At 38.2% G+C, this 23055-nt stretch overlaps 1 protein-coding gene across 1 annotated transcript in view; it reads left to right on the top strand.

Moving 5' to 3' along the window:
- STK39 (serine/threonine kinase 39) overlaps window positions 1–23055 on the top strand; it is a 103217-nt gene that overhangs the window by 395 nt on the left and 79767 nt on the right. The window contains exons 2-3 of the mRNA XM_026091170.1: window positions 16848–16960; window positions 21766–21874. Coding sequence (XP_025946955.1) covers window positions 16848–16960; window positions 21766–21874 — 222 coding nt within the window. The remainder of the gene's footprint in view (window positions 1–16847; window positions 16961–21765; window positions 21875–23055) is intronic.

Genomic DNA, 23055 nt, shown 5'->3' with positions numbered 1-23055 from the left:
GGCGGGCGGGCGCTGCCTGCGCGGGGTCAGCCGCGCGCTGCACTGTCAGCCCCGGCCGCGCCGGCCACCCGCTCCCTGCGCCCTGACCCCGCCGTTTGCCGTGGCACCCGGCAGCTCCGCAGATGCGCTCTCCCTGGTTTTATATATGTATACTGTGCTTATATATTTATTCTTTTATTTATATATATATATATATATACACATGCATATATGTGTGTGTGTGTATGTGTACATGTACGTGCATCCGTTTAGATTAGATTAGTCTGCATTTTTCCGGTGGTTTAATGGGGGAGGTAAATCTCACCCACAGATCTGCTGCTATAGTGGTGACTTCCTTTTTTTATTTGTTTTTATTTATTTATTTTTCTTAAACTGTGCTTTCTCTTCCCCCATCGTTTAATCTGATCCCCCATCTCCTTGTCTTCCTCTACTCTGTGTGTGCATCTATTGCTCAAAATGCCAATGCTGGGATTATAGCTTGATTTCACCCCAGCAAACCTGCTTTTGTCCCAGTTTGCAATGTGAGGTTCAGCTCCTCTGCCTCCACCTCTCCACATCCTTGTGCAGAGTGGTCTTTCACATCGTGCATTTCAGTGCTTTGTTTGTATGTCCAGTTAATTCAGATCAGATGTGTTTAGTCTTCATCCTATGTTCATATTAGGTTATTTTGAATTTTACCATGTGAAAAGGTGAATGTTATTAATAGTATATGTAATGGAAACCTTTTCATCTCCTGACCTCGGTATTACTTGTTGTTAATGAACTGCTTTGGGGAAAACTTGCTTTTATTCGTATATAACGTTTTAAATCTCCAACAAATACTGCAGAAGGTAAAGGCCAGATCTACGACTGTGATTGCTACTCCTTAGGAATGAGGCCATTTACGTGAAAAAATCCTGGAGTCTTGCCTGCTGATGCTGTTGGTTATCTTCAGTTTTGCACACCAATTGCTAATCATTGCCAGACTGATGACAACCAGAACTACATGTTATTGATCTGAGTTGTATATTGTGATGCTCAATTTTGTCATTAAACTTTTTATTTTCTATAGCCAGGAACTAAGTAGAGTTGAAAAGTATTTCTTTCTTAAAATGGGATGACTTTCTGTAGACCCAGATGGTCCCTTCTTGTTCCTGTTCGCACCTTCTGAGCAGCAGGAAAGGGACTAAGGAGGCCTCAGGCCTCGCTCAGGCATTTGGGGCCTGATGGTGCCACTGTGCTGATGGGAAGCATCACCTGGAGCAAACTGGTGCCCTGCAGCAGGAGGGTGCTGTCAGCAGAGGCCCCACCAGAGACGTGGCTTTATTGGCGAGAGGACTTTGTCTTACTCAGTTTGGGGAAGGGATCTAAGTTAGCCAAGCAGAAGTGATTCTTTTAGCATAAGCTATATCTTTGCTGAGGATTTGCTCTTTATAACTAAACAAGCAAATCCTATTTCTAAAGTAGAAAAGGCCTCAGAAGGTGTTGGATTAAACCTTGTCTAGATTGTGATGTGAGTCGCATGAATTACTTAAATAGTGGTTATTTCCTGTAGAGGTACCTGCAGAATCACTAGGTGAGAGATTTGAAATGTCTTTTTCCTTTCTACTTAAAAGCTTGTATCTTTTGATATATAAAACCTTTCTAAATATTTATGTTTAAGCAGACATCCATTGTAAAGTGTGGATGCTAATCAGGGTAGCAAATACCTATCCATAGAGAAGCTTTATTGGTACTAATGCTATTAAATGTCAATATAATTTCTTCAATTAAGTAAATTTTTATGGAGGAAATTAAAGTCAGATTATTTTGAATCAGATTCTTGGACACACTGAACATCTTTGACTTCAGTTGAACTTTTACTAAGTTWAGGTTGCTTACATGACTTTCTCAAACACATTGAGAATAAAATTAAATTTATTCTATATCCTATTAAAAATAATAAACACCTATTTTTGCATATAAATTCCATGCAGCTAACAAAATGTGAACGCAACTTTGGAGATGTTGGATGAATGTTGTTACTTTTAATTTAGTGAAGAACTCTGAAAGCATCATTTTTTTTATAACTGAGGGAAGGAGGGAATGATACAGTCTGAGCTTGGTGCAGCATTTAATATTCCTTTGCATCAGCTGTGCCAGTGTTAATCACATTGTGAATGTGAGTAGTTGCTACTCACTGAAATAGAGCTCTTCACCTCTGGAAAGCACTGCATATCTCTCCCTGAAGAACTGCATAGTGTCTTAAGGGATGGGTTCTGTTACAACAGCCCTTTTCCAGATAAATGAGAAAACTAACAACGTATTGAAGCATCTTTCTGGGATTTTTAAAAGGCAAGGTACACCAGGGTGATTCATCACAGCGTCTCCTATGTCAACAGAATAGCCTTTATATTGTGCAGTAACTAATACGCAGATGCAGAATGGCTAATGGACTGTTTTAGGGGCATTTAAAAGTTTCAGTGGTGATCATATGATAGAAAATTAAAATCATTATTAGTGATGGAGGATTTTATGTTTAGTTTAGCTGTCTCCATCTTCTGGATTTAGTATGTTGGAAAAGTTCTGCTCTTTTTCTCTGTATAAACATGAACTTTTCTTATTGCTAATATGTGTCTAGTTGAAAGATATTTTGAAAACTGAGGCCACGTGGTACAGATGTCAAATGATACAGTTCTTTTCTTTTTCTCCTCTGTCCATTGCTTTCTTTGTGTTTGTTGAGAGATTCAAGTGTCTGTTAAGGAGAAAATGCTGGCTTTAAATAGTGCTTCTTATGAGATGTTATTTCATGTTTTCATTTTTAAGGTGGTTAGCCTGTTCCTTATAAACTCCTGATGTGCAGTTTCACAGTACATTTAATCTGCTCTAACAAGCTGCTGTTGAAAGGGTCTCATTGATCCGACAGAAAACTAGTTGTTCTTCCACTGGGTTGGTTTTCTGTCAGATCCAGTTCCCTGTTTGACTGGCTGCATGGCTGCATGATTGATAGGTCTGATGCAAGGGAGAGGCTGTTCCTATTAATACCTAGGCAAAAATCTTTCTTGGAGCAGGAAGAAACGATTCTGATTGCTACCTGCAGATGTGTAGGGTAGAGAGTTAAGAGAGGAGGAAATTCTTGCATTAATTCAGATTGGTAAAGGCTATCCATAAAAGGCGGTCCTAGCTATTAAAACAGCAAGATCCAAAGCAACTTACAGCAGGAGTTGTAAGGATAAGAAATGTAATTGCTATTAAGAGAGAACCAGACCTGATTTTGTGAGGACTGGGATATCTCTTTCTATGATTTTAGTGCATTAAGTTAAATTGTGCAGTGGATTTTAATATATTTGCTGATTATTTTTTTCCAGCTGGATATGACTTAAATAAAGCTAAAAAAAGCAATACTGTAAGAGAGTGAGGTTTTTTTCAGTTTGTTTTTATTATAAAGTCTTCTGAATAAGATAACAGAAATAGATATCTCTAAATTAATGTAACTCACATGTGAGGCTTTTTTTTCCTCCTTAGAAGCAATAGAAATCTGCACTGACATTTAAACACTAATCAGCGTAAAAACCTGAAGACCGAATAGCATAGTCTTAAAATTATTTGTATCTCTCCATCTGTAACGAGTCCTACATCACATGGATGAGACAAAGCAGTGTTAATCTATTATTATTATTATTATTATTATTATTATTATAAGGTTTCTTAAATTGATGTGACCAAATGGCTTTGCCTTGGTTTTGGAAAACTACATTGGAGTTGATGCTCTCCTGCTGGTTGTAACTTGATGTTTGTAAGACTGCTTTGGTGTAATTATGGAAGGAAGAGTCTGTTACAGAGAAGCAGAATTATCCTATGATCAGGCTGGAAGCTAGCTTCTGTTATAAAACTGTATTTTCACAACAACCAGAATTAATTTGAAAATAAAGGTTTACTTCTACATGATGAATTATCTTTACATTGGTTGCAGCTGATTAAAAGTGTTCCCTTATTTGAATTCAGGCTCTAGCCTCGTATTGCCTTTTAACTTTGAATTCACAAACATCTTGTGATTTGTTACCTCAGAACATTCAGTGTTGCTAAGTCAAATATGTTGGGATTAGTGACTGAAACAGGTTACGATTCAGGACCGTTCTGCTGATTTTATAGTTCTTATTGTAAACAGCCCATGAGACACTCACTTTAATGGCTCTGGGGTCTTTGTTGGTGTTTCTATGGAATGTGATTTATTTATTTATTTATTTTTCCTTGATGCATTTGTATTGCTAATGGCTCTTTGTCTGACAGAAAATGGACTCTCCTATATTTGTTGTTGTCGGAGATCTTACTTCGGCTCTGTAGAGAGGTCTGTGATTATGATGCTCAGGAACTGAGATTCAGGTTTTAATTATAGTGTAAGTTGTTTAGAGAAGCTTCTCTATAGTTGTGGAGGTAAAATTACAGTTCTATATTCTGTTAGTCAGATGCACTTTTGTACTTTCCAAAATTTCTTATTCCCATGCTTAATCAAAAATTTTGAAGAAAAAACATTTGAAGGGGCTTTCTTTTGAAAGTTTTTGTAGAATTTATACAGCAAATTCACTTGCACTCTGAAATATCACTTGCACTCAGTGAAATACTATACAGCAGCAACTAAAGCTATGGTAAACTTCAATATTTGCTCTTGCAGAGATTTTTTTCTAAAAAAAAMCCCTTTCTCTTATATTAGAAACTGCAGTATTTGTTAAGTATTACTTAACATTATCTAAGACCTTTTATTTTTTCACAAAGTTCTGGTATAAAAATATAACTAATTCTGATCCAAAACAAATTTTGTTCCATACCAATAATTTTTAAAAGTAATCTCATCCACCTAAGTCTATTGTATATACACACATAAAATATAGCATTCATAACATTAATCATGTGAGCTGAAGTCAACATAACTTAATATATCTGTAGTTTGACAGGAAAAGTTTATAATTTTGTTAATTAAAATCTTATTTGGGGGGAAATAATTGGTCAAGATTTTCTGTCAGTTAATAACTATTTGAAGAAATTGTAGAAATGTTGAATGCTCATTTAGTAGTTTATTAAAGGGTGGCTTTTAATTCAGCTGTCAGAGTTAAGATGGTCGTGGTGCAATTTAGAAATACCTCTTAGAACATTCACAGTGCTGTGCTGTTAATGAGGCTGTGCTGAGCTTTTGTTTTCTAGTTACTAGACTTGTCTATACGTGATAGTATTAGTGTCGGGGAGGGGAGCTTTGTCTTGACCTTTTTGAATCAGACTGAACTTTCTGCGTTAGAAATACCAAGTGGCGGGAGACCAGGTTGTAGTTTGCATTGCTTCTAAGGGGTTAGGCTTTGTAAATGATCTGATGATCAAATTTTGTTGTATAACTCAGTAACTTTTTTTTTTTTAATTTTAACTTGTGCAATTGGAATTCAAACTTGACAAGAGGAAGACTGTGAGCCAGTTAGCCAGCAGTGTGCCCTTGCGGCAAAGTATCCTGGGCCACAACAGAAACAGCGTTACCAGCAGGTTGAGGGAGGCGGTCCTTCCCCTCTGCTCAGCCCTGGTGAGGCCACATCTGGAGTGCTGTGTCCAGTGCTGGGCTCCCCAGTACAAGACAGACATGGAGCAAGTCCAGTGAAGGGCCACTAAGATGATTAAGGGGCTGGAGCACCTCTCATATGAGAAAAGGCTGAGAGTGCTGGAACTATTTAGTCTGGGGAAGAGAAGGCTCAGGGGGGATCTTATCAATGCATATAAAATATCTGAAGGGAGGGTATAAAGAAGATGGAGCCAGACTCTTTTCAGTGGTGCCCAGCGGCAGGATGCGAGGCAACGGGCACAAACTGAAACACAGACGCTTCCATCTGAACATGAGGAAAAACTTCTTTACTGTGAGGGTGACWGAGCACTGGAACAGGTTGCCCAGGGAGGTTGTGGAGTCTCCATCCTTGGAGATATTCAAAAGCTGTCCAGACAGGGTCCTGGGCAGCCTGCTCTAGGTGACGCTGCTTGAGGAGGGGGGTTGGACTAGATGATCTCCAGAGGTCCCTTCCAAACTCAGCCAGTCTGTGATTCTGTGAAGATTAATTATATTTTACAAGAACCTGAATGGTATGAAAATAGGCAAAAATAATGACAATGATGTGTAATTTGCTTTGGTTTTGTTGCTATTGAAAGTAAACAGCAAATAAAGCTTGTTTTAAAGTTGATTTGCTAAACTGAAGGTTAAAGAAAGTTGCATGTAATCAGCATGCAAAAGATGCATGTAATCCATACATATTCAACACGTCAAATAATTGGCTGATTCTGTGTAATGTTAATTTGCAAAAATGTATGGTGGTGTTTCCTGTTCTTGGAAGCTGTTGTGCTAACCTCCTTCAGGTTTGGACTCCTGTCTCCGTGCTTTCTCTCTCTTCTGTATTTCTCTCTTCTGTATTCCCCCCCCCCAGTATTTCCATTTTCTATGGCTAAGGTCTAAAACCTCTGAGCCCTGAAAAGTCCTGTCTGCTCAGGAGTTACTTAAGTGCTATAAGAGGAGCAGTTCTGATGGTGAGCATGTGGAAATTTGAAGGGATTGCAAGGTTTTGATTCTCATGAAGTCTTTGAACAGCAAGGCTTTGTATCTTCAAAGTGGAACCACTTATGACTAGCACTGTAAGGATGCTTTGATAGCGGAGGCCAAGTTCAAACCTGGGAGAGCAGTTCTAGGTTGGATCATGTGTTGCTTTGAAACAACATTAGAGCTGTTTTACTGTTTCTTTTTCTTTTCTTTTTTTTAAGTAACGAATTACTTACCCTTAGGTCAGAGACCAGTTGTTTTTTTTTTTCCCAGAATCTGCTTGTCAAATGGAACCTCTCTTTGTTAAATGGAAACAAAACCACATCTGTTCTGACTGGCTCGAGGGATTAAACACCAAGCTCTCCATGTGAAGGAGAAATGGGTGGCTTGTGCAGTGGCTGCATTTGTAGGCCAAATTTCATTTTTCTTTGACCCTATTGAACAAATAGTTCTCTTTTTTATTGTTGTTCTTGTAGATCCAAAATATTTCACAACTATAAGACAGCAGTTTTAGTAGATGAAAGCTGTTTTTCTTTCCATTAATAATAATAATTCTTGGCTTTTAAAGAATGGAGCTTAAAAATCAGGTTAGTTACTTTTGTTAACTTCTAGGGTTTGCTAAAATCACTGGAATACTGTTGAACAGCAGCAGAAGCAGAGGAGCAATCTGCTTGCAGAACTCAAAAGATAAATATGACATTAGGAAATTCAGTGGTGCCCAAAATTAGAAGTAAGGTATTTTTTTTCATAAATGAAATCACACTTGGCAGAAATCGATGCTGCTTACCCTGTGTAAATAAATAATCAGCTTTCTTGAATGAGTAGATTTCTACTTATTTCTGGCTTTTGCAGCACAGCCTCGCTGGTGGGATGAAATCCTGACTGCTCCGATAAATTTCACTGTTTGGGTTTTTTTTTTGGTAAGTTTGAAGGTCTTTGGGTGTGCATAGGGCTACCATGGTTGAAGCTTCTGGGTGTAAGGACCATGTCATCCAGCAGTGGCAGAATGAAGCAATAGTGGTGTGAAATTGTTGAAAGAAGAATTTTCTTTAAAACTTTTTTCTTTTTCTTCCTTACACTGGTTTCTGTGTGCATGGTACCATGTTCTGTGTGGCTGCGCTAACAACTCCATAATTGAAGCGAGCAGTACATGTTGAATGCTTGCCTTTTTTCTTGCCTTCTTGTGTGGGGCTTGGCTGCTGTCTTCTTCCTTTGCCTGTCCTACGACTGTGTGGCAATGACGCTCGTCCTTCTCCCTGGCATCTGCTGCTCCCTGCAGAACGCTTGGGGTATTGAAACGGTGCCTAGGGGGCTAGGAGTGCTAGACTGAGAAGTGAGGAGGTGTGGGAAAAAAAGCCACCTTGCATAGGAAAGGTAGTAATGAGAAAAGCTAGGGAGAGTAAACGGGAAGGGAGGGTCAATAATGAGGCTACCTGATAGTGCAGGAGGAACTTAATTATTCCCCAAACTGCTACCAAGTCAGTGAATTATTTTATGAGAATTGGTTGCCTTTTGGAGGAGAGTAAGTGGGGGATAGAATTAGAAGGGAAGAAATTTAATCTTCATGGAGAAGTGTGCCTGCCTCTTGGCATTTAGTTAGGCTTCAGATCAACTGGTGATTTTTTTGGAGAAAGTTTACATGACGGTGTTGAGACACTGGCAGTGCTGATAAAGGTAGTGAGGTTTTAAGAATCTCTCTGAAAAATTCCCAGGAGATGTTTCCCAAGGTGCTGATTGTGGCATAGTCCTACAGCTTGCTCCCGCATGTACCTCAATGAAAGGCTTGAACCATCAGCATTGTTCATTAGTTAGCTCTAGTGTTAAATTAGTGGCATCAGTGGAGTTAATATTTCTGGTCCTGTGTCCCTCGGTATCTGACTAGGAATCTGACTTCACTCAACAGTTTGAAAGCCCAGTGTGATAAATTAGCTGTCTCCATTAATTCTTTGTCTTTATGATTAACAAGTTATGAACTGTTTTATTAGTCTTATTATTCCTGTGGCTTCTGAGGTGTTCTGCTCAGATGTAAAATGTAGGTAAAACCTGAGGTTATCGTATAAGGCTGCTGTAAAGATTGTATTATATAGCTTGTATGAGCTATGCTAATGCACTTAAAGAGAAATAGGGACTAGAAGCAGACTGAAAACTGAAAGGTTTTCCATGTCCCTATTCATGCTTTCAGATGTGTGAACTTAAGACATATGATCTTGAAGATCAAGATCAATGTTGAATGTGTGAGCTTTTTTTTTTAAACAGGTGCAAGTAATTATTAGTATAGCTGTAAACAAAGTGATATACCTGCTTCAAGGTAGTGGTATAAAAATAGTTAATTTAGCAGGCCAGAAAAACATTGTTTATTTACTTGTTGATCATGGTTTCTGTCATGTAGAAAAAATACGGGCAAGATCATAAGCTTGAGTCATAAATTTAGAGTTCTGAGAAAGAACATATTCAGATGCAGCACAATTCAGTTATAAAGTCACTTTTCCCTTCTCATTTCTTTGCCATGAAAACATTTTATTACATGGTCTGAATTTAAGCTTATAATTTATTCCTGTTAGTATCTGGTGCTCCCAGTCTTTGAGCCACCTTAAACTAATAATAAGAACCTCAAAGTATTAAAACCACCTGATGAAAATTTAATAACGTGATAGCATTTTTAGTGCTCCAAATTTTCTATTGTTTTGTGAGAAGTAGGGTCAGGGAGGAAGGTAAATTTTTTTACTTGCAACATGTGGCTATAGTGGACTCACAAAACGCATTCTATTGGTGTGAACTAGTTGAAGATGTTTCAGCATTTCAGCATTAGTTGGAGATCTTCATGACAGTGCAGTAGCAATACTGCCTTTGTATTTTGGTAGATTGCTCTTCATCTTCCCTGTTCTCTGAAGAGAATGACGCATGATGTGGTGACATCCAGAAGACTTGGAAAATACTGCATTCCTGTCCTTGTTCTATGGGAATTGTTCCAAGTGTTTACTTTCAAACTAAATAAGAAACAATAAAATATGCCAACTAACTAAATCAACACCAGCATTTGTTTTGTAGTGCTGCTTCAAAAATGAACAGTAATTTTCTGTTAAATTTTTTCTAGGCAGGAAATCTGGTTCAGCATAGCAAATGTTCAATTTTAACCTCCTTGTAATGTGAAATGGAGTTAAACAGTTTGGGGGGGTTCAGTTGATAACCTGGTAAGGAGTTATCAACTCCACAAGGAGTTGTGGTCCCACAATAAATACCAGGCTGTCAAGTTCTAGTGTACTTATGCAGAGCCACTTCCAGCATGAGTTATGCCTTCTACATGGCAGGATTTGTATATATATTGGATGATGGCTTCTATGTTAATGAAAGAACAGGGAGAACTAAATGATCACAATCCTTTTTTTTTTTTCCTGAAAATACAATTTAATTAAAAATTAGACCTTGCAATTTATCTTGGGAGGGGGAAGAATATCTGGCCATGACATGTGATGGAGTATTTAAAATTGTAGCAGAACATACGGCATCAGCTCTGCTTGCCATTCTCTGTTGGGAGAGTCGGGATGGAGAACAGCGGGAGGGGGCAGTGTGTGAGGCGGCAGGAGATAGGTAGTGGGCATAGTCTCTGTTTCCCTAGCGCCCTTTCCACACTGAACGCTTACTGCCAGGTTTACTGGAATGTGACTGTGTATTTCAGGTAAATGGCTCCTTCCCTAAATGTAGGTAATGGTCATTCCCAGCCCCTGGATCTTCCAATCTGATCATCTTCTTAGCGTGGTGATGGCATTTTACCAGGCTGACAAGTGCTGAGATGTGTATGGCCCTAGACTGAAGTCTCCTTACCAGGAAAGTGAATGGAAAAGCCATGACTTAGCTGGCATTTTATTTCACTAGCTAAACACAGTCGCTGTTAAATAGACCTTGTATCTAATTTAAATGTGTCTGGTTTCACTTTTTAGCCACAAGTTCTTTTTGTGTCTCTGTCAGTCAGAGTAGAGCTCTTTAAAATTCTTTTATCCATGACTGGTGATACCTGATTATTCTTCAGACAAGACAGACGTTTCTTTTAATATAGCATGTCTGGGGCTCACAGGTAGAGGGCAGGCAGACTTTTACCTTTACAGATAGTAGTCATAGGTTCTCCACTGTCTTTGTACAGTATTGGTTTGTCTTACTATGTAAGTAATCAGCTTGTCATTGATAGTTATTTGCTTTACTCTGATGCTAGAAAGCTCCATGTTCAAGAAGGTAAATTCTTGTTCTCATGTGCTTCTGGCAGAAGAATTTCCTTATTCTGTTCTTCAGATTTGACAGGGAGGGAGTTGCAAGTGTTGCATAGCAAACCTGAAAATATTTTCTATAATTTATCTAGCCAAAATTTCTGGGGATGGGAGGGAAATAAAAAGTCAAGAGTTCAAAAAGCCTAGTCACTCCCTCATGTGCCCTATTTTCTTTTTCTTTTATGTGGGATTTTATTGCTGATAATGAATCCTTTTTTTTTTTTTTCTCTCTGCTTGGAGTGTATGATGTTTGATTAATGCTCAAGCTTACTTTCTCTTAGCCTTAGTACAGGATGGTTGAACACTTAAATAAAAATTCTCTTGTAGCTTTTCTTTAATGCTTGGTAATTTGCCACAAACATTTAGGTTATGTATCTAAGACTGCAGTGGGATCACATAAGTATTTGTAGACCTTTATCTTCCTTGGAGAGGTGTGTGTTTTTTTGTTTTTTTCCCTGGATTCCTTAAGCAAAATATGCTATCAAAAAGTAATGTGGGATAAGATTGCTAGAACTCAGAGACCTTGTGTGTAAACTGCTCTCTCACAAAAAGGTAAACAAAAATTGAATTATCCACCGACTCTGTAGCCATAATGCTGACATTTTTAAGTGTCCAACTGCAGAACAAATTTTTGTTTAGCTTAATGAAGAATTAATTAGAGTAATTGTTGAATGATCAAAATGCCAAAGTAGCAGTTGTATGTATATGCATAGATTTCATGGACACGTAGTATATTTTAGGTGATTTTTGTCAACATCCTAACAGACAGGATGGATAAACTAGTGTCCATGTAAGTTATAAGGGGAGAGACTTGATCCCAGCCTGAAATAGGAAAATAAAGTAGGTAGAAATTGTAACTAAACTGTATTTACTTGGTTATCTTGAATCTCTTAAGAACACACGCATTTCTATTGAAGATTGAAAGAGAAATCGAGTTCATTTTCTGTGAAGTTAAGTTTCAGAAAACGTTCTGAGTTTAAGTATGATGGTCTAAATGAGCTTTAAAGAGCAGAATTATAACTTCTAAACAATGGAAGTAACATGAAAGAAAATGAGTAATACTGAAAGTGCATGCGGGAAGAGCTAAAAACGGAAAGAAGTTAAAGGTCCTTTGTTCTCAGTTTCTTAACCAAAAATACTGCTTTGCCACCAACTGAATTGATTCTTTCAAGCCTGGAAAGMCTAGTTCTCCAGAATGCTGCCATGGAATACGTTGAAGTACCAATTAGTTTATAACGCAGATGTAGTAGTGCTGGAGGTACACTATACAATATTGTGTGTTGCATACAATATGTACAATGTAGTTTTTCAAAGCTTATATATAAGCATAGATGCTTTGTATGTTATATGTAAAAATCATGCTTTTATGAGCTGAAATCTAAGCTAGGTTGTGTTTGTGCAGTCTCAATTTGTGTGCGCTAATTGTGGCTTTAAGTGTGTGCTCTGCTGTATGCAAAAGGAATCCTTCACCTATATTGTTTATGAACTGCACTTAAGAATTAATTAGGGGAGTCTGTTCTTCAGAACTGGATTGTTTGAAACATAAAAATAATAAGTGTTTTGTCCGTTTTCACAGGTTTTATTTACTTACTATTGGGTTCTTGGATTTGAGGTGGACTTTGAAAATTGGTGTGCTCTAACCATTTACATTTAATAGGAGGTTTCTGTATCCAGGGGAGCAGAAGAAGGGTGCAGAAATGTAGATGATGTGGGTAGGTAGATGAGTGTTTGTACAGGTTCTGAGCTAAGGTGGTTGGTGTTCTGTAATTATGACTGCTGTCTAACATGTCAGGCGTCTAGTCAGCAAGAAAACTGTTGTCACTACCAGCAAATTACATCCTCCTCTTGATGCTCTTCTCATATATACTGAGAAAGTAGATAGAAGAAATGTGGGGGGCTGTGGTTGGTTAGAGTGTCTGAAGGGACTTAATTAATGCAAAAATCTTTAAAAGATGTCTGTATGAGAATACTGTAGAATAATACTGAGCTACTAAGAATAAGACTTGGTAAATCACTATGGAGTAACGAAGATACTGTTTTTTATGTTTTGAGGAGGCAAAAATAGAAATAGTTCTAGGTGTATTTGGAATAGAGAATTACAGTGCAGTGCTGAATGGGGGGAAAGTGTCAGACCTTTATACATAGCAGGGCATAAATGAGCAGAGGTGCTGCATGCTTGTATGAAGGAGGAAGTGTGTGTGCACATGTGTGATGTGCACACAAAGTGATGCTGCCATCTATCCTCACTCTCTTTTGTTTTGGGGACTTGGCTAGTGGAAGGTAAATAAAACCAAAATATTAACGTCTGTAGTTGATCACACCTGTTCAAAGATCCTTCTTTTCATTGCCAGCTGGAGACAGGTTCTACACCTATACAAAAGGAGAGATAAAATATGTTTAGGTCAGATTTAGAACAACTTAAAGGAATTTCTTCAGATGGGCTTAAGTCCTTGATGAGTGGTTGCATTTGTGGGGTTTTCATATGCTTTCTGTGAAGCATCTGCAAAGTGCAGGGCAGAATATTTCTTTGTTTCTGTTTTTAGGTTAGTTCCTTTTAGAACAAGTGAGATATGGCCATTAGTAACTGCTCTTAAGGAGCTTTCTGTTACATAAACCCAAACAATTATAGGCATTTCTAATGGTTCTGCTGCATCGAAAGCAGGATGGTATGGCACACATGGTTCAGAAGGAACAAGTTGGCTGTCAGTGCAATCACGCTAGAGAGAAGGATGGCAGTAAGAAACATGAGGACAAGATTAAACTTTGTCTCTTGTTGCCTGTTGTGAAATAGGAATAGTGGGGCATCTTGTGGACTGAAATTGCATTATTTCACTGTTAACTTTTGATATTGGGCTTCCCACTGTAGCAAGCAGGAGGAAGGCTTCCAACAATGGGGAAAAAAAAATCATTCTTACAAAACTGTTTTTTGAGTCTGACCACTGGTAATCCTTCCTTACTGTTCTTCTGCAGGAGACTTCTGGATGTAAAGGCTTCACAGTTTATCCAGCCTGAGCTTTCATTATACCAGCTCTAAAATGGACAAGTAGCGTGCATGACTGGATGCTAAAACCAGTCTGTGCTTTGCTTGTGGTGGAGTGGGTGTGCTCTCAGCAGAGAGAGAGAGGTTTTGGATGCCTTGTAAGGTTCAGTATACCTGAGTAAGCCATGTCTTCCAACAAGGAATGATTTACTGTAATCTGTTCTATGTAAACATTTTCTTTTGACACTAATCGAATTGTTATGTTTAACGGTTGTCTGTGACAATTTTTTGTTTGCATGATGGTGGACTACTGTTCCAGCCTGTTAACTATTTGACTGAAATGCTTATCTGGTTAGTCCTGTTTAACACCTATTCCTTAGCAACACTTCAGTTCTGTACTTGTTTAGTAGACTAGAGTAGGGCATCACTTCTTTATTTATACAGAAGGAGTCTTCAGAGCACACGGGAAAGTTGTGGACTTTCCTCTCCTTTATCCCTGGTTGTTTCCCTTGTGAGCCAGAGGAGAGAGGAAAAGGTTTTGACTGGAAGGAAGCATATAGCCACTAAGTGCCTGGATGTTTTAATTCCTTGAAGCTCTTTTCTCAAACCTGTTTTCTATCTGTGTCCCACCGAGAATGCAGGCTGCACAGGTTGCATTTAGTATCAAAATACTGTATTGCCTAGAGCGCTCAAAAGGCGAGAGAAAGAAGAGAAACTGCGATAGGTTACCTTTATTCTAAACATAGCAAGCTTTTTGCATTGTCAGTGCATTGTATTCTTGTGATGAAAAATATCCCACTGGAAGTCATCATCTCTGGAGAGGAAAAACAGGAACAGTGCACTGAAAGGCTCTTTATATAAATAACTTTCAAACTCTAGTCTGCATCCCAAAATTTCACATCTCTTCCTCTTTCAGTAGGCAAAAGAGGAACAGATCTTCAAGCTGTGCATGATGGATATGCTCACAATTAATTTTGTGACAGAAGAATGTTTAAATAGTAGTAAATACATATTAGTTGGTTTGGGGTCTCATACAACTTGAGCAGGTAATGTAATGGGGTAGGGTTAGTGATGTGACATGACTGTATTTTGTAATCTAACTTTTCCAAAATTAAAAAAAAAACTTTATTGTCATTTTACTCTATGTTTAACTTGAGGAAGCAGTTAGGATTACATCTGGGCCTGGCTGAAGAATTTTTCTGTGTGATGCTTTTGTTTGTTTGTTTTTGTTTTAATGTGGCCTTGGTGTATGACCTCATTTTGAAAGTGCAGATTTGGTTGTTTCCTACAAATAGAGAAAACTACTGGCATATGGAGAAAAGATACATCAAGGAGAATCTTTAATCTTGGTTCCTGTATCCTTAATAGCTAAAGATTTAGTCATTACCCCCCCCCCAGCCCACAGTTGTATAGCCAAAATAATGAGAGGTTTTGTGTCTTGATGTGTTGAGTGAGAGCTTCATGAAAGTGGTGTAGAATGAATCTCATTAGAGTTTAATTGTGTTGACTTGCCAGTTCCTTCCTTGGGATGTTTTCTCTAATTTTTTAAATATCTCTTAATTCTTTTATTAGTTAATGCCATTGCTGGAATTTTTAAAGACTGCATTCTGTAAGCTGACGGAACAGGACATGTCAATATTTGCCTGCGACCGCATCCTGCAAAACTATGACTGGTTTATCCTGTTAAGACTTTTTTTTTTATTTCTTATTTTTAAGATAAGCTCAGTTTTATATTGTAATAAAATTCATGTACTGAGTTAAAAAGCTTTGTGATTTGAGTGGGAAAAAAAGCATGCAATCAAACAATACATGAAAATATCTAAACAAATAGCAATTAAAACATGGACAATAACTTCCAGTCATGAGTTATTGTTGCTGCTTTTTTCGGATGTGTGGAGGGAAAAGCTCTCAATTGTTCTTAAGTTGACTGGTAACTGAATCCACGTTGGTAGGGCCTGACAACAAAACAGCTTTTTGTTCGTGATTTGTATTCATGCCAATTACTGTGCATAAATAGAACGTAATGTATGAGCAGGCCAATATGATATATTGCTCAGTTCAGTGAGTTACTAGAAGACCATAACTTATGTGAAAATAGTTAGAATTACAGGTAGAAGCTGCTCAGGGGATTTTAGATTTCTGTGTGAATGAGCAAGATGCAATTACTTCGAGAAAGTACTCTGCTGTGTCTGATGTAGCTGTAAGATGTGCAAGCTTGGCAAAACTTTCTGAATATTAGTTGAAAGCATCTCATTAATTTAGTAAGCAATGCTGAGATACTGACTCTGGGGCAAAACCAGTGGGTGCTTGATAAAAGGAGCAGTGGGACTTTTTACTCCCACTGTTTGCAAATAAAACTCAAAAAAACAAAAGCAAACTTATTCTAATGCTCCCCCCAAAATTCTGTTGGATTCCATCTAGCATCGTCATCTTTGCTGTGGTATAGTCCTGTGTGATTCGAATGTCAAGTAAGTGTGACTTTCCATCCCTGCCAGGCCATTCAGCAACTTGCACCTTCTTATTGCTGGTGTGATACTTGTGCCTCGTGCTCTTTACAAGGATCAGCATGCTCTTTTGTCTAGGCTGTTACCCTAGTCATAATAGACGAGCAAGAATGCAGATGAAACTGTAGAAGATTTGGCATGTACAATTTTAGCCGTGTTTCTCTGTTCATTAAACAGTGGGGACAAAAGCCTAGTAAGCAGGAACTGACCTGAAGGAACTGAAAGAAATACCATTTGACAAAGCAATCCCCCTGCCCTCCTCTCCCCCTACATTTAACACTTTTAATCATGCTAGCTCTGCAAGTCATGAAATATTTAAATTACTGATTGAAACAGATGTGTGCAAAGGCAAAAGTGTAATGGCTCCCAAGCTTTGAAATGCATTTAGGTGGGGGGTGTGACTTGATAAATGAGCCCATTATTTTAAGTGTTCTTCTCCAGTTAAGAAGTGTGCAAGCTGTCTTGCTAGTGGAAAGATGCACGTGTGGGGGAAATACTGAAAAAGGCTTAACAGAAGGTTCTTCTGTTGGACACCAGTTGGAACTCCTGTCACATTAAGTCTGTGTTCCTTTTCTGCCTTTTTTCAGGTAGCGGTGCTACAGCAGTTGTCCAGGCAGCGCTATGCAAACCCAGGCAAGAACGCGTAGCAATAAAGAGGATCAACTTAGAAAAATGCCAGACCAGTATGGATGAGTTACTTGTAAGTAAATCAGAGGGGAACATATTGTAGGGAGACAATCTTCTGTTTTGATCTTGATTTTGCTTGGTGTAAGAGTGAGGGCAGGATTTTATGCAGGATAATAATGGGGGAAAAGAACTTAAAATAATCATACAAAAATGTGCCCTTGCCCTAAAATATGTCAGACAAATATATACTTCCTAATGCCCCAAAAAGAAGAGATACAAATTTGAATCCTTTGGGTTAACCAACTGTAGAGAGCTCTGGGAAGAACCTTAACCCGTGCTTCCTGGAGACTTAGTTTTTGAGAGTTTACTCTCTGGTTGTCTGTCATTTCTTAATACTGAGGAAAGGTATATTATCCTTTGTTTAAAGACTGATTGAAAATATAAAGGTAAAACTTAATAGGTCTCATTAAAATGTCTAAAGCACAAAAAAAGGCAAAAACTAGTTGTTGGAATATTTTTGTAATAACATTTTGAGGGGTGGGGCTGGGGTAAGAATGTGGCCATCCCCACAAGGAAACTCTTGTTAATGCTAGTAACACACAACATCCAATAACATCCAACAGGCAGTAACAAACCACATGAGGAATGCTGTTGTTTGGGTCACTGATCAAAGGAGGAAGGGACTGTAGGATGCCCTTTGTAAAAGGAACTACAAGAGTTTTGCTCTGCGCTTGTTATAGCAATCCAGACAAAGTTGCAAAGAACTTTAAAAAAGTTAAACTTGTTGCTTTCTGTCATTCCTAGTCAGGTTTTTATGAGCCTAATGCTTATTTTATATATAGGCAGCAAAACAAGAATTGAAGAATGCAAAACCATTCTAAAAGTGAGAACACTCTCTTCTGTTCCACAGGTTATACTACTGCCTAGAGACTGTGGGCTTTTTCTAATGCAGAAATTCCTGCCTCTGAAGGAAATGATCTCCTCAGCAGGGAATTGCCAGTTCAAAAGATATCTTGAATTTGATACAGAGGGTATGGTCCATCTAGTTTCTTCAGATCAAATGGCTTGTTTACAGTGGAGGACCCAAAATGCTCTTCCCCTGGTGATTGATGGCATTCGCCTTCAGTTTACGTAACAGCTTGTATGGGACATTGTTGTGTTTTTAGAGGGCTGTGGCAGTGAAATCTACCCCTGAGTTAGTGAGGTTTCTGTCCAACTAAACTCAAAAGATGAGTGTAGCTCTGAACTGTGTTTAAAAGAGAACAGCCCAAGGTGAGGCTGTGCATAATGTATTAACATCTACAGCCCATAAAGAACGCTTTCATAAGACTACCAACACTATCATAATGTAATATAAAATGATCAAACTTTTTTTTTTTAGCAGAATTTGAACTAATGGTGGAAATTAAGAATAAAAAAAGTTACAGCAAATAAAAACAGGCAAAATCACCAAAACTCCACAAAAGATATCCAGGTGATAGAGACATGGCTACAATTCGATACCAGCTTGTACAAGTTACCTTAGCAAGAGCTTGGGTGATCTTTACTGCTGAGATGTCTCCACTGTCTGTCAAATGAGGCAATAGATCTTGAATTTCTGGTCCCACATTGTTTTCTTTTTGTACAAAGGCAACTGTCCATGCCATCATTTTTAACATAAGTCAGTATCTGCTTTTCTGTGTTCAGATGTTTTCTTTTATTTGTTAATCTGTATTGATCTGAACATAAATTCTGGCTCTCTGAGTTTGTAGGACTGCTTTAGGAGGGTAACAAAAAGGCCATGTATGTGTGTGTTTGGTTTTTTTTAATAGATGTATGCATATACATGCACGCACACATAACTAAAAATTTTTTCCCTGAGGGAAAGTATATTTATTCTGACTGTGTTCTAATCTAGAGATTTTAAAATTTTGTTTAAAAAATAGATATATTATTCTGGAAAAGGGCATAAATTACCTTAAAAATATTGTTATACCTCTACAAGCACTTTTATTTCGGTTAATATTTAGAATGCTCCTGGGTTTGGGTTTTTTAACATCATTTTTGAATCTGTTCAGTTTTTAGTAGGTTATTTTTCTGATGAAACAGTTTCTTTTAGCATAAGGATCTTCCAAAACTCTGTTCCCCAAACATGCTGTTTTGTAAAATCCTGCTGATAAGTGCTTATTGATGATGTGCAAAGTCACTCTTGACAAATCCTCCACTATGTGGCCTTTAGAGAAATGGAAATGCAGCAAGCCTGATGCCCACATAAGCAGACTTAGGATTTGGGCTGTTGTCAATTAAAATAGAAAGGCAGTGGGGGAGGGAGTTTAAATAATGCCAAGGTTACATAAACTGCCAAACTCCTGAAATTTAATACTTGGTTTCCTGCATTGTCCTGTGTTCTCACTATTGTAAGCTAAATGTAACTTAACTCCACATGCCAAGGAAAAAGTTCCTGTCTTCCTGACTGGATATCTTACCCCATCCCCTTATCCTCGATCTTAAAAAGAAATAAAACCTATAGAACAGCTTATTCTCTGAGCTTTAGAAAAGATGATGAACCCAGAACAGCATGAGTAAATGCTGGTTTGAACTACTTCTTAATGTTCATTTCAGCAGTAGTCCTGCTGTATATTATTGTGTTCACCATCTTTTAGACAGTGGACAAATATTATTTGTTATTAATGAGGAACTCTTGTATCCATCAGCTTGGCTGATACAATGGAGTACTGTCAGATAAATCAGAAACTCCTGAAGTTGTACAGTAAAAGTAAAATAAAGGAGGAGGCTTTTATCTGAAGGCCCTGACAGACCTATTTCTAGATAATTGTCTCTTTCACCAATAAACTTTATTGAAACTTTTTTCTAAACTATTTGAGATTCTGCTCTGCGTAGTCCTTCTAGGTAGGCTTCTTGAAAGAGCCCCTTGCATTTTATGGCCAATCCCACAAAAGTGCTGGATTCCGGCTGCCCGTGAAGTAGGTCCTCAGGAAGTACAACCACAACAAAATCATTTGCTTGCAGCTGGGCCTCGCTCTTGTGAATGCTACAAGTTAGCGCTGCCACCAAAAAAAGTTGTCTCGCAGCTGCTCATTACTGTGTCACCTGCCCATATGCTGACACCCGTCTTTGTGTGGCCTATCCATGAAACTGGATCAGAAATAACCTGGCCAAAAAGAAGTTAACTTTTAACCTGGGCATGTTTCCTGATGCAGTTCACAAACAATTGTGCTAGCGCAAAGGAGGGAGCAGCACAGAAGCAGAGAGATGAGGGAGAGATTTTAAATGATAAGTGCCATTGTGGCTTTGGTGCTGTCAAATGTCTAAAGTGAACTGAATGTGAAGAATGTTCCTAGGTGTTCTGGATATCCTAGTATAAACTGACAGTGTATTTTAAGTGATCACTTTCTCTCTCACCTGTGCATATCCTGGACTTCAGCCAAATAACTGAAGATGGAGGTTTACCGTTAAATAAATTATGTGTGAGATGCGCTATCTGGAATTGAAGGTCTAAACTGATACTTTTCCAACTAAATTATAATCCCATATTTATCATGGACTGTTTTTTATTTGATTATTTTGTTTTGCAAGGACTTGATTTGAAAAAGCTACCAAAGCTGAGACATAAGGTGTCTTTGGCCATGGTATCTGAGATTGATCAGTTTTTGCTGCAATTGATGTAGACAGCCAAAATATTCAAAACACTTTTCAGTTAAAGATTGTGAAACTTACTTCAAGCAGCCAGTTACATTTCTGCAATATTCATGTGCACATAAAACAGATGAGGTGTATCTTTGCCCAGTAGTTACAAGTAGACCTTGTGAGCCGTTGTGATGTTACCAGCATAGGAAAACAATAAAACAATGTAAGAAATGAAATAGCAATATAGAGTGGGAGCATTACAGTTAGAATTTAGAAATTAATAATTAGTTTGTAGCTGTATTGGCTTGCTGACTGGATCACTATCCAGTAGCATGTCCTCTGGCTCCAGAGATGGGTAAGAGCCATGTGGCTGGCGACAGAGAGGCAGAGGGAGGTAGGGTAGTGGTAGCTTGAGTTGCTGTGAGGCCAAACACTCAGGTACAAAGAAGGCCTAAAGGCCTCCATGTAGAGAGTTCAGAGCAATGCGTATTTGCCTGAAAGGTGTTACCAAAAAAACTATGTAAAATAGTGAATAGAAGAGGACTCTACTTGGACTAAAAAATACAAGGCCTTCATTCTTAATGTGTACAGCTGTGGTGTGTCATAGATGGTGTTACTTGGCAGTGCCATGTCATGCATCTGTTGGTGACTGTATGTTCCTCTACTCGATTGTTTCCTCTGACTTTTCCTCTCAGTCTGTAATGTTGCTTTTTCCTCTTGCACTTCTGTCTGCTTGTTTGGCTCTGTGGTGTGCACCTGTCCATTCAACCAGTAAGCAGAGCCAGTGATGCTGTCCATCTTGTCCTACAGCCTCCTTCCTTCTTCTCTCCCTTCAGCCCCCATTCTACTGTTTCTAAATCCCTTTTGAACAGGAGAGGCAATAGGTTTTGATCTTTCCTCAAGTTCTGTTATCCAGCCTCTACCCACACCTTCAGCTCTTGAAGACTCTTCATTCTTCATTGCTCACTCTGAACTTGGAATTTTAATARTAATTTCTCTGCTGCTCTAAGAAGAAAATTGATGCAGTTATGTTTGTATCTCCTGGCCAAACCTCCCTCAAATTCCTTGCAATATGTTTTCTCTTGTATGTAGATTTATAAGTAAATTGAAATGTTTTGGTGCCTTGATGCATATTTGGTGCTTATTTCAGTGCTGTTACAGTATATCATTTCAGAAATCGATTAAACTTTCACTTTACTCAAGCAGAACTGACAGCTGGCCATATTACGCTGGGCTTTGTATTTCTTACAGAAAGAAATTCAAGCCATGAGTCAATGCAATCACCCCAATGTGGTGACCTATTACACATCTTTTGTGGTGAAGGATGAACTTTGGCTGGTTATGAAACTGTTAAGTGGGGGTAAGTTACTCTTTTTATCTGTTTAGTTGTAAGGAATTTGTATGAATTTTGTAATGTTTGTGCCTTATTTGAACTAACTGACCTACACCAAGCAAGGAGGGGGAGAGAGAGACTATATGGGATGAACCTTGAGACAGAGACATGCTGAATGACGTAGCAGGAATGTGTGAGCTTAAAAAGTATATGTATGTATATTGATATTGCATACAAAGAATTACTGAGATAAATTCTGTTGATTTAATCACTATAATTTTATATTCTGAATCAATATATTACAATTTTATGGTAAGGCTGTTTATGGAAAACTATTCTGATGAGAATTTAGTCACTTCGGTCAATGTGGGGGGGGGTTGTTTTTTTTGTTTTTTTTTTTTTTGTTTTTAGTTACAAGTCCATTCTATTATTGTAAGAAAAAAATGCACGTATTTCTGACTTTATAATGGGCTTTTCTCATTCTTTACCCAAGGAAAACTATATCTAGGACAGGCATTATACATATCACATCCTTTTTATTGCTTAAAAAACTAACCAAAAACCCATTAGAATTTTTATAATGATGGTTAATGGTATAAAAATCTTTCTTAGTTCTGGGAGAGAAAAATGGACTGAACTGAATGTGCTTGTGGTTTAGAAAACTGAGGCTTCAAAATAAGRTGCAGCAGTCTTGGTTGCTAATGGTGTTCTTCAAGATTAGTCTTGATGGCAACAGACTTCTGCACCATCACACTCAGAAAGCAAGGATGGGAAGTGCTCATAAAAGAACAGTGTTACTTTGTATTTGGTTGAATTTGAGGACTGTTAAGTCATGTTCTGTACAATTAATAACCATCAAAAGCAGTTACAGGCCCTGAGAGAAACCAGTGATCTGTGACAGGAGCTTACTGTGAACTGCTGGAAAACGCTTGTATAAACAAAAATACTGCCATTCGATTCCTTGAAATTAAGAATAGCTGAAGTTCAAACTGCATGTTGCTGGGGATGCAGTCATCCTTTGTTGGTGGAGAATGTCTCCTTCCAGTCTTGGAGCTGCATGTTTACCTTGGGCGGTAAACATTTGAACCGTAATATAAGATGGATCGTAAACCAGAACCTGTTTACTGTGCTTGTCTGTTTAAATGTGGGGTACTTCTGAATTTTTAATAGATGGTAGCTTAGCAATCTGTTAGCCGATCTTTCTAATG

This window comes from Apteryx rowi, unplaced genomic scaffold (assembly GCF_003343035.1).
Source record: "Apteryx rowi isolate R43461 unplaced genomic scaffold, aptRow1 scaffold_121, whole genome shotgun sequence".
NCBI lineage: Eukaryota > Metazoa > Chordata > Aves > Apterygiformes > Apterygidae > Apteryx > Apteryx rowi.
This window is presented reverse-complemented; position numbering and strand designations above follow the sequence as displayed.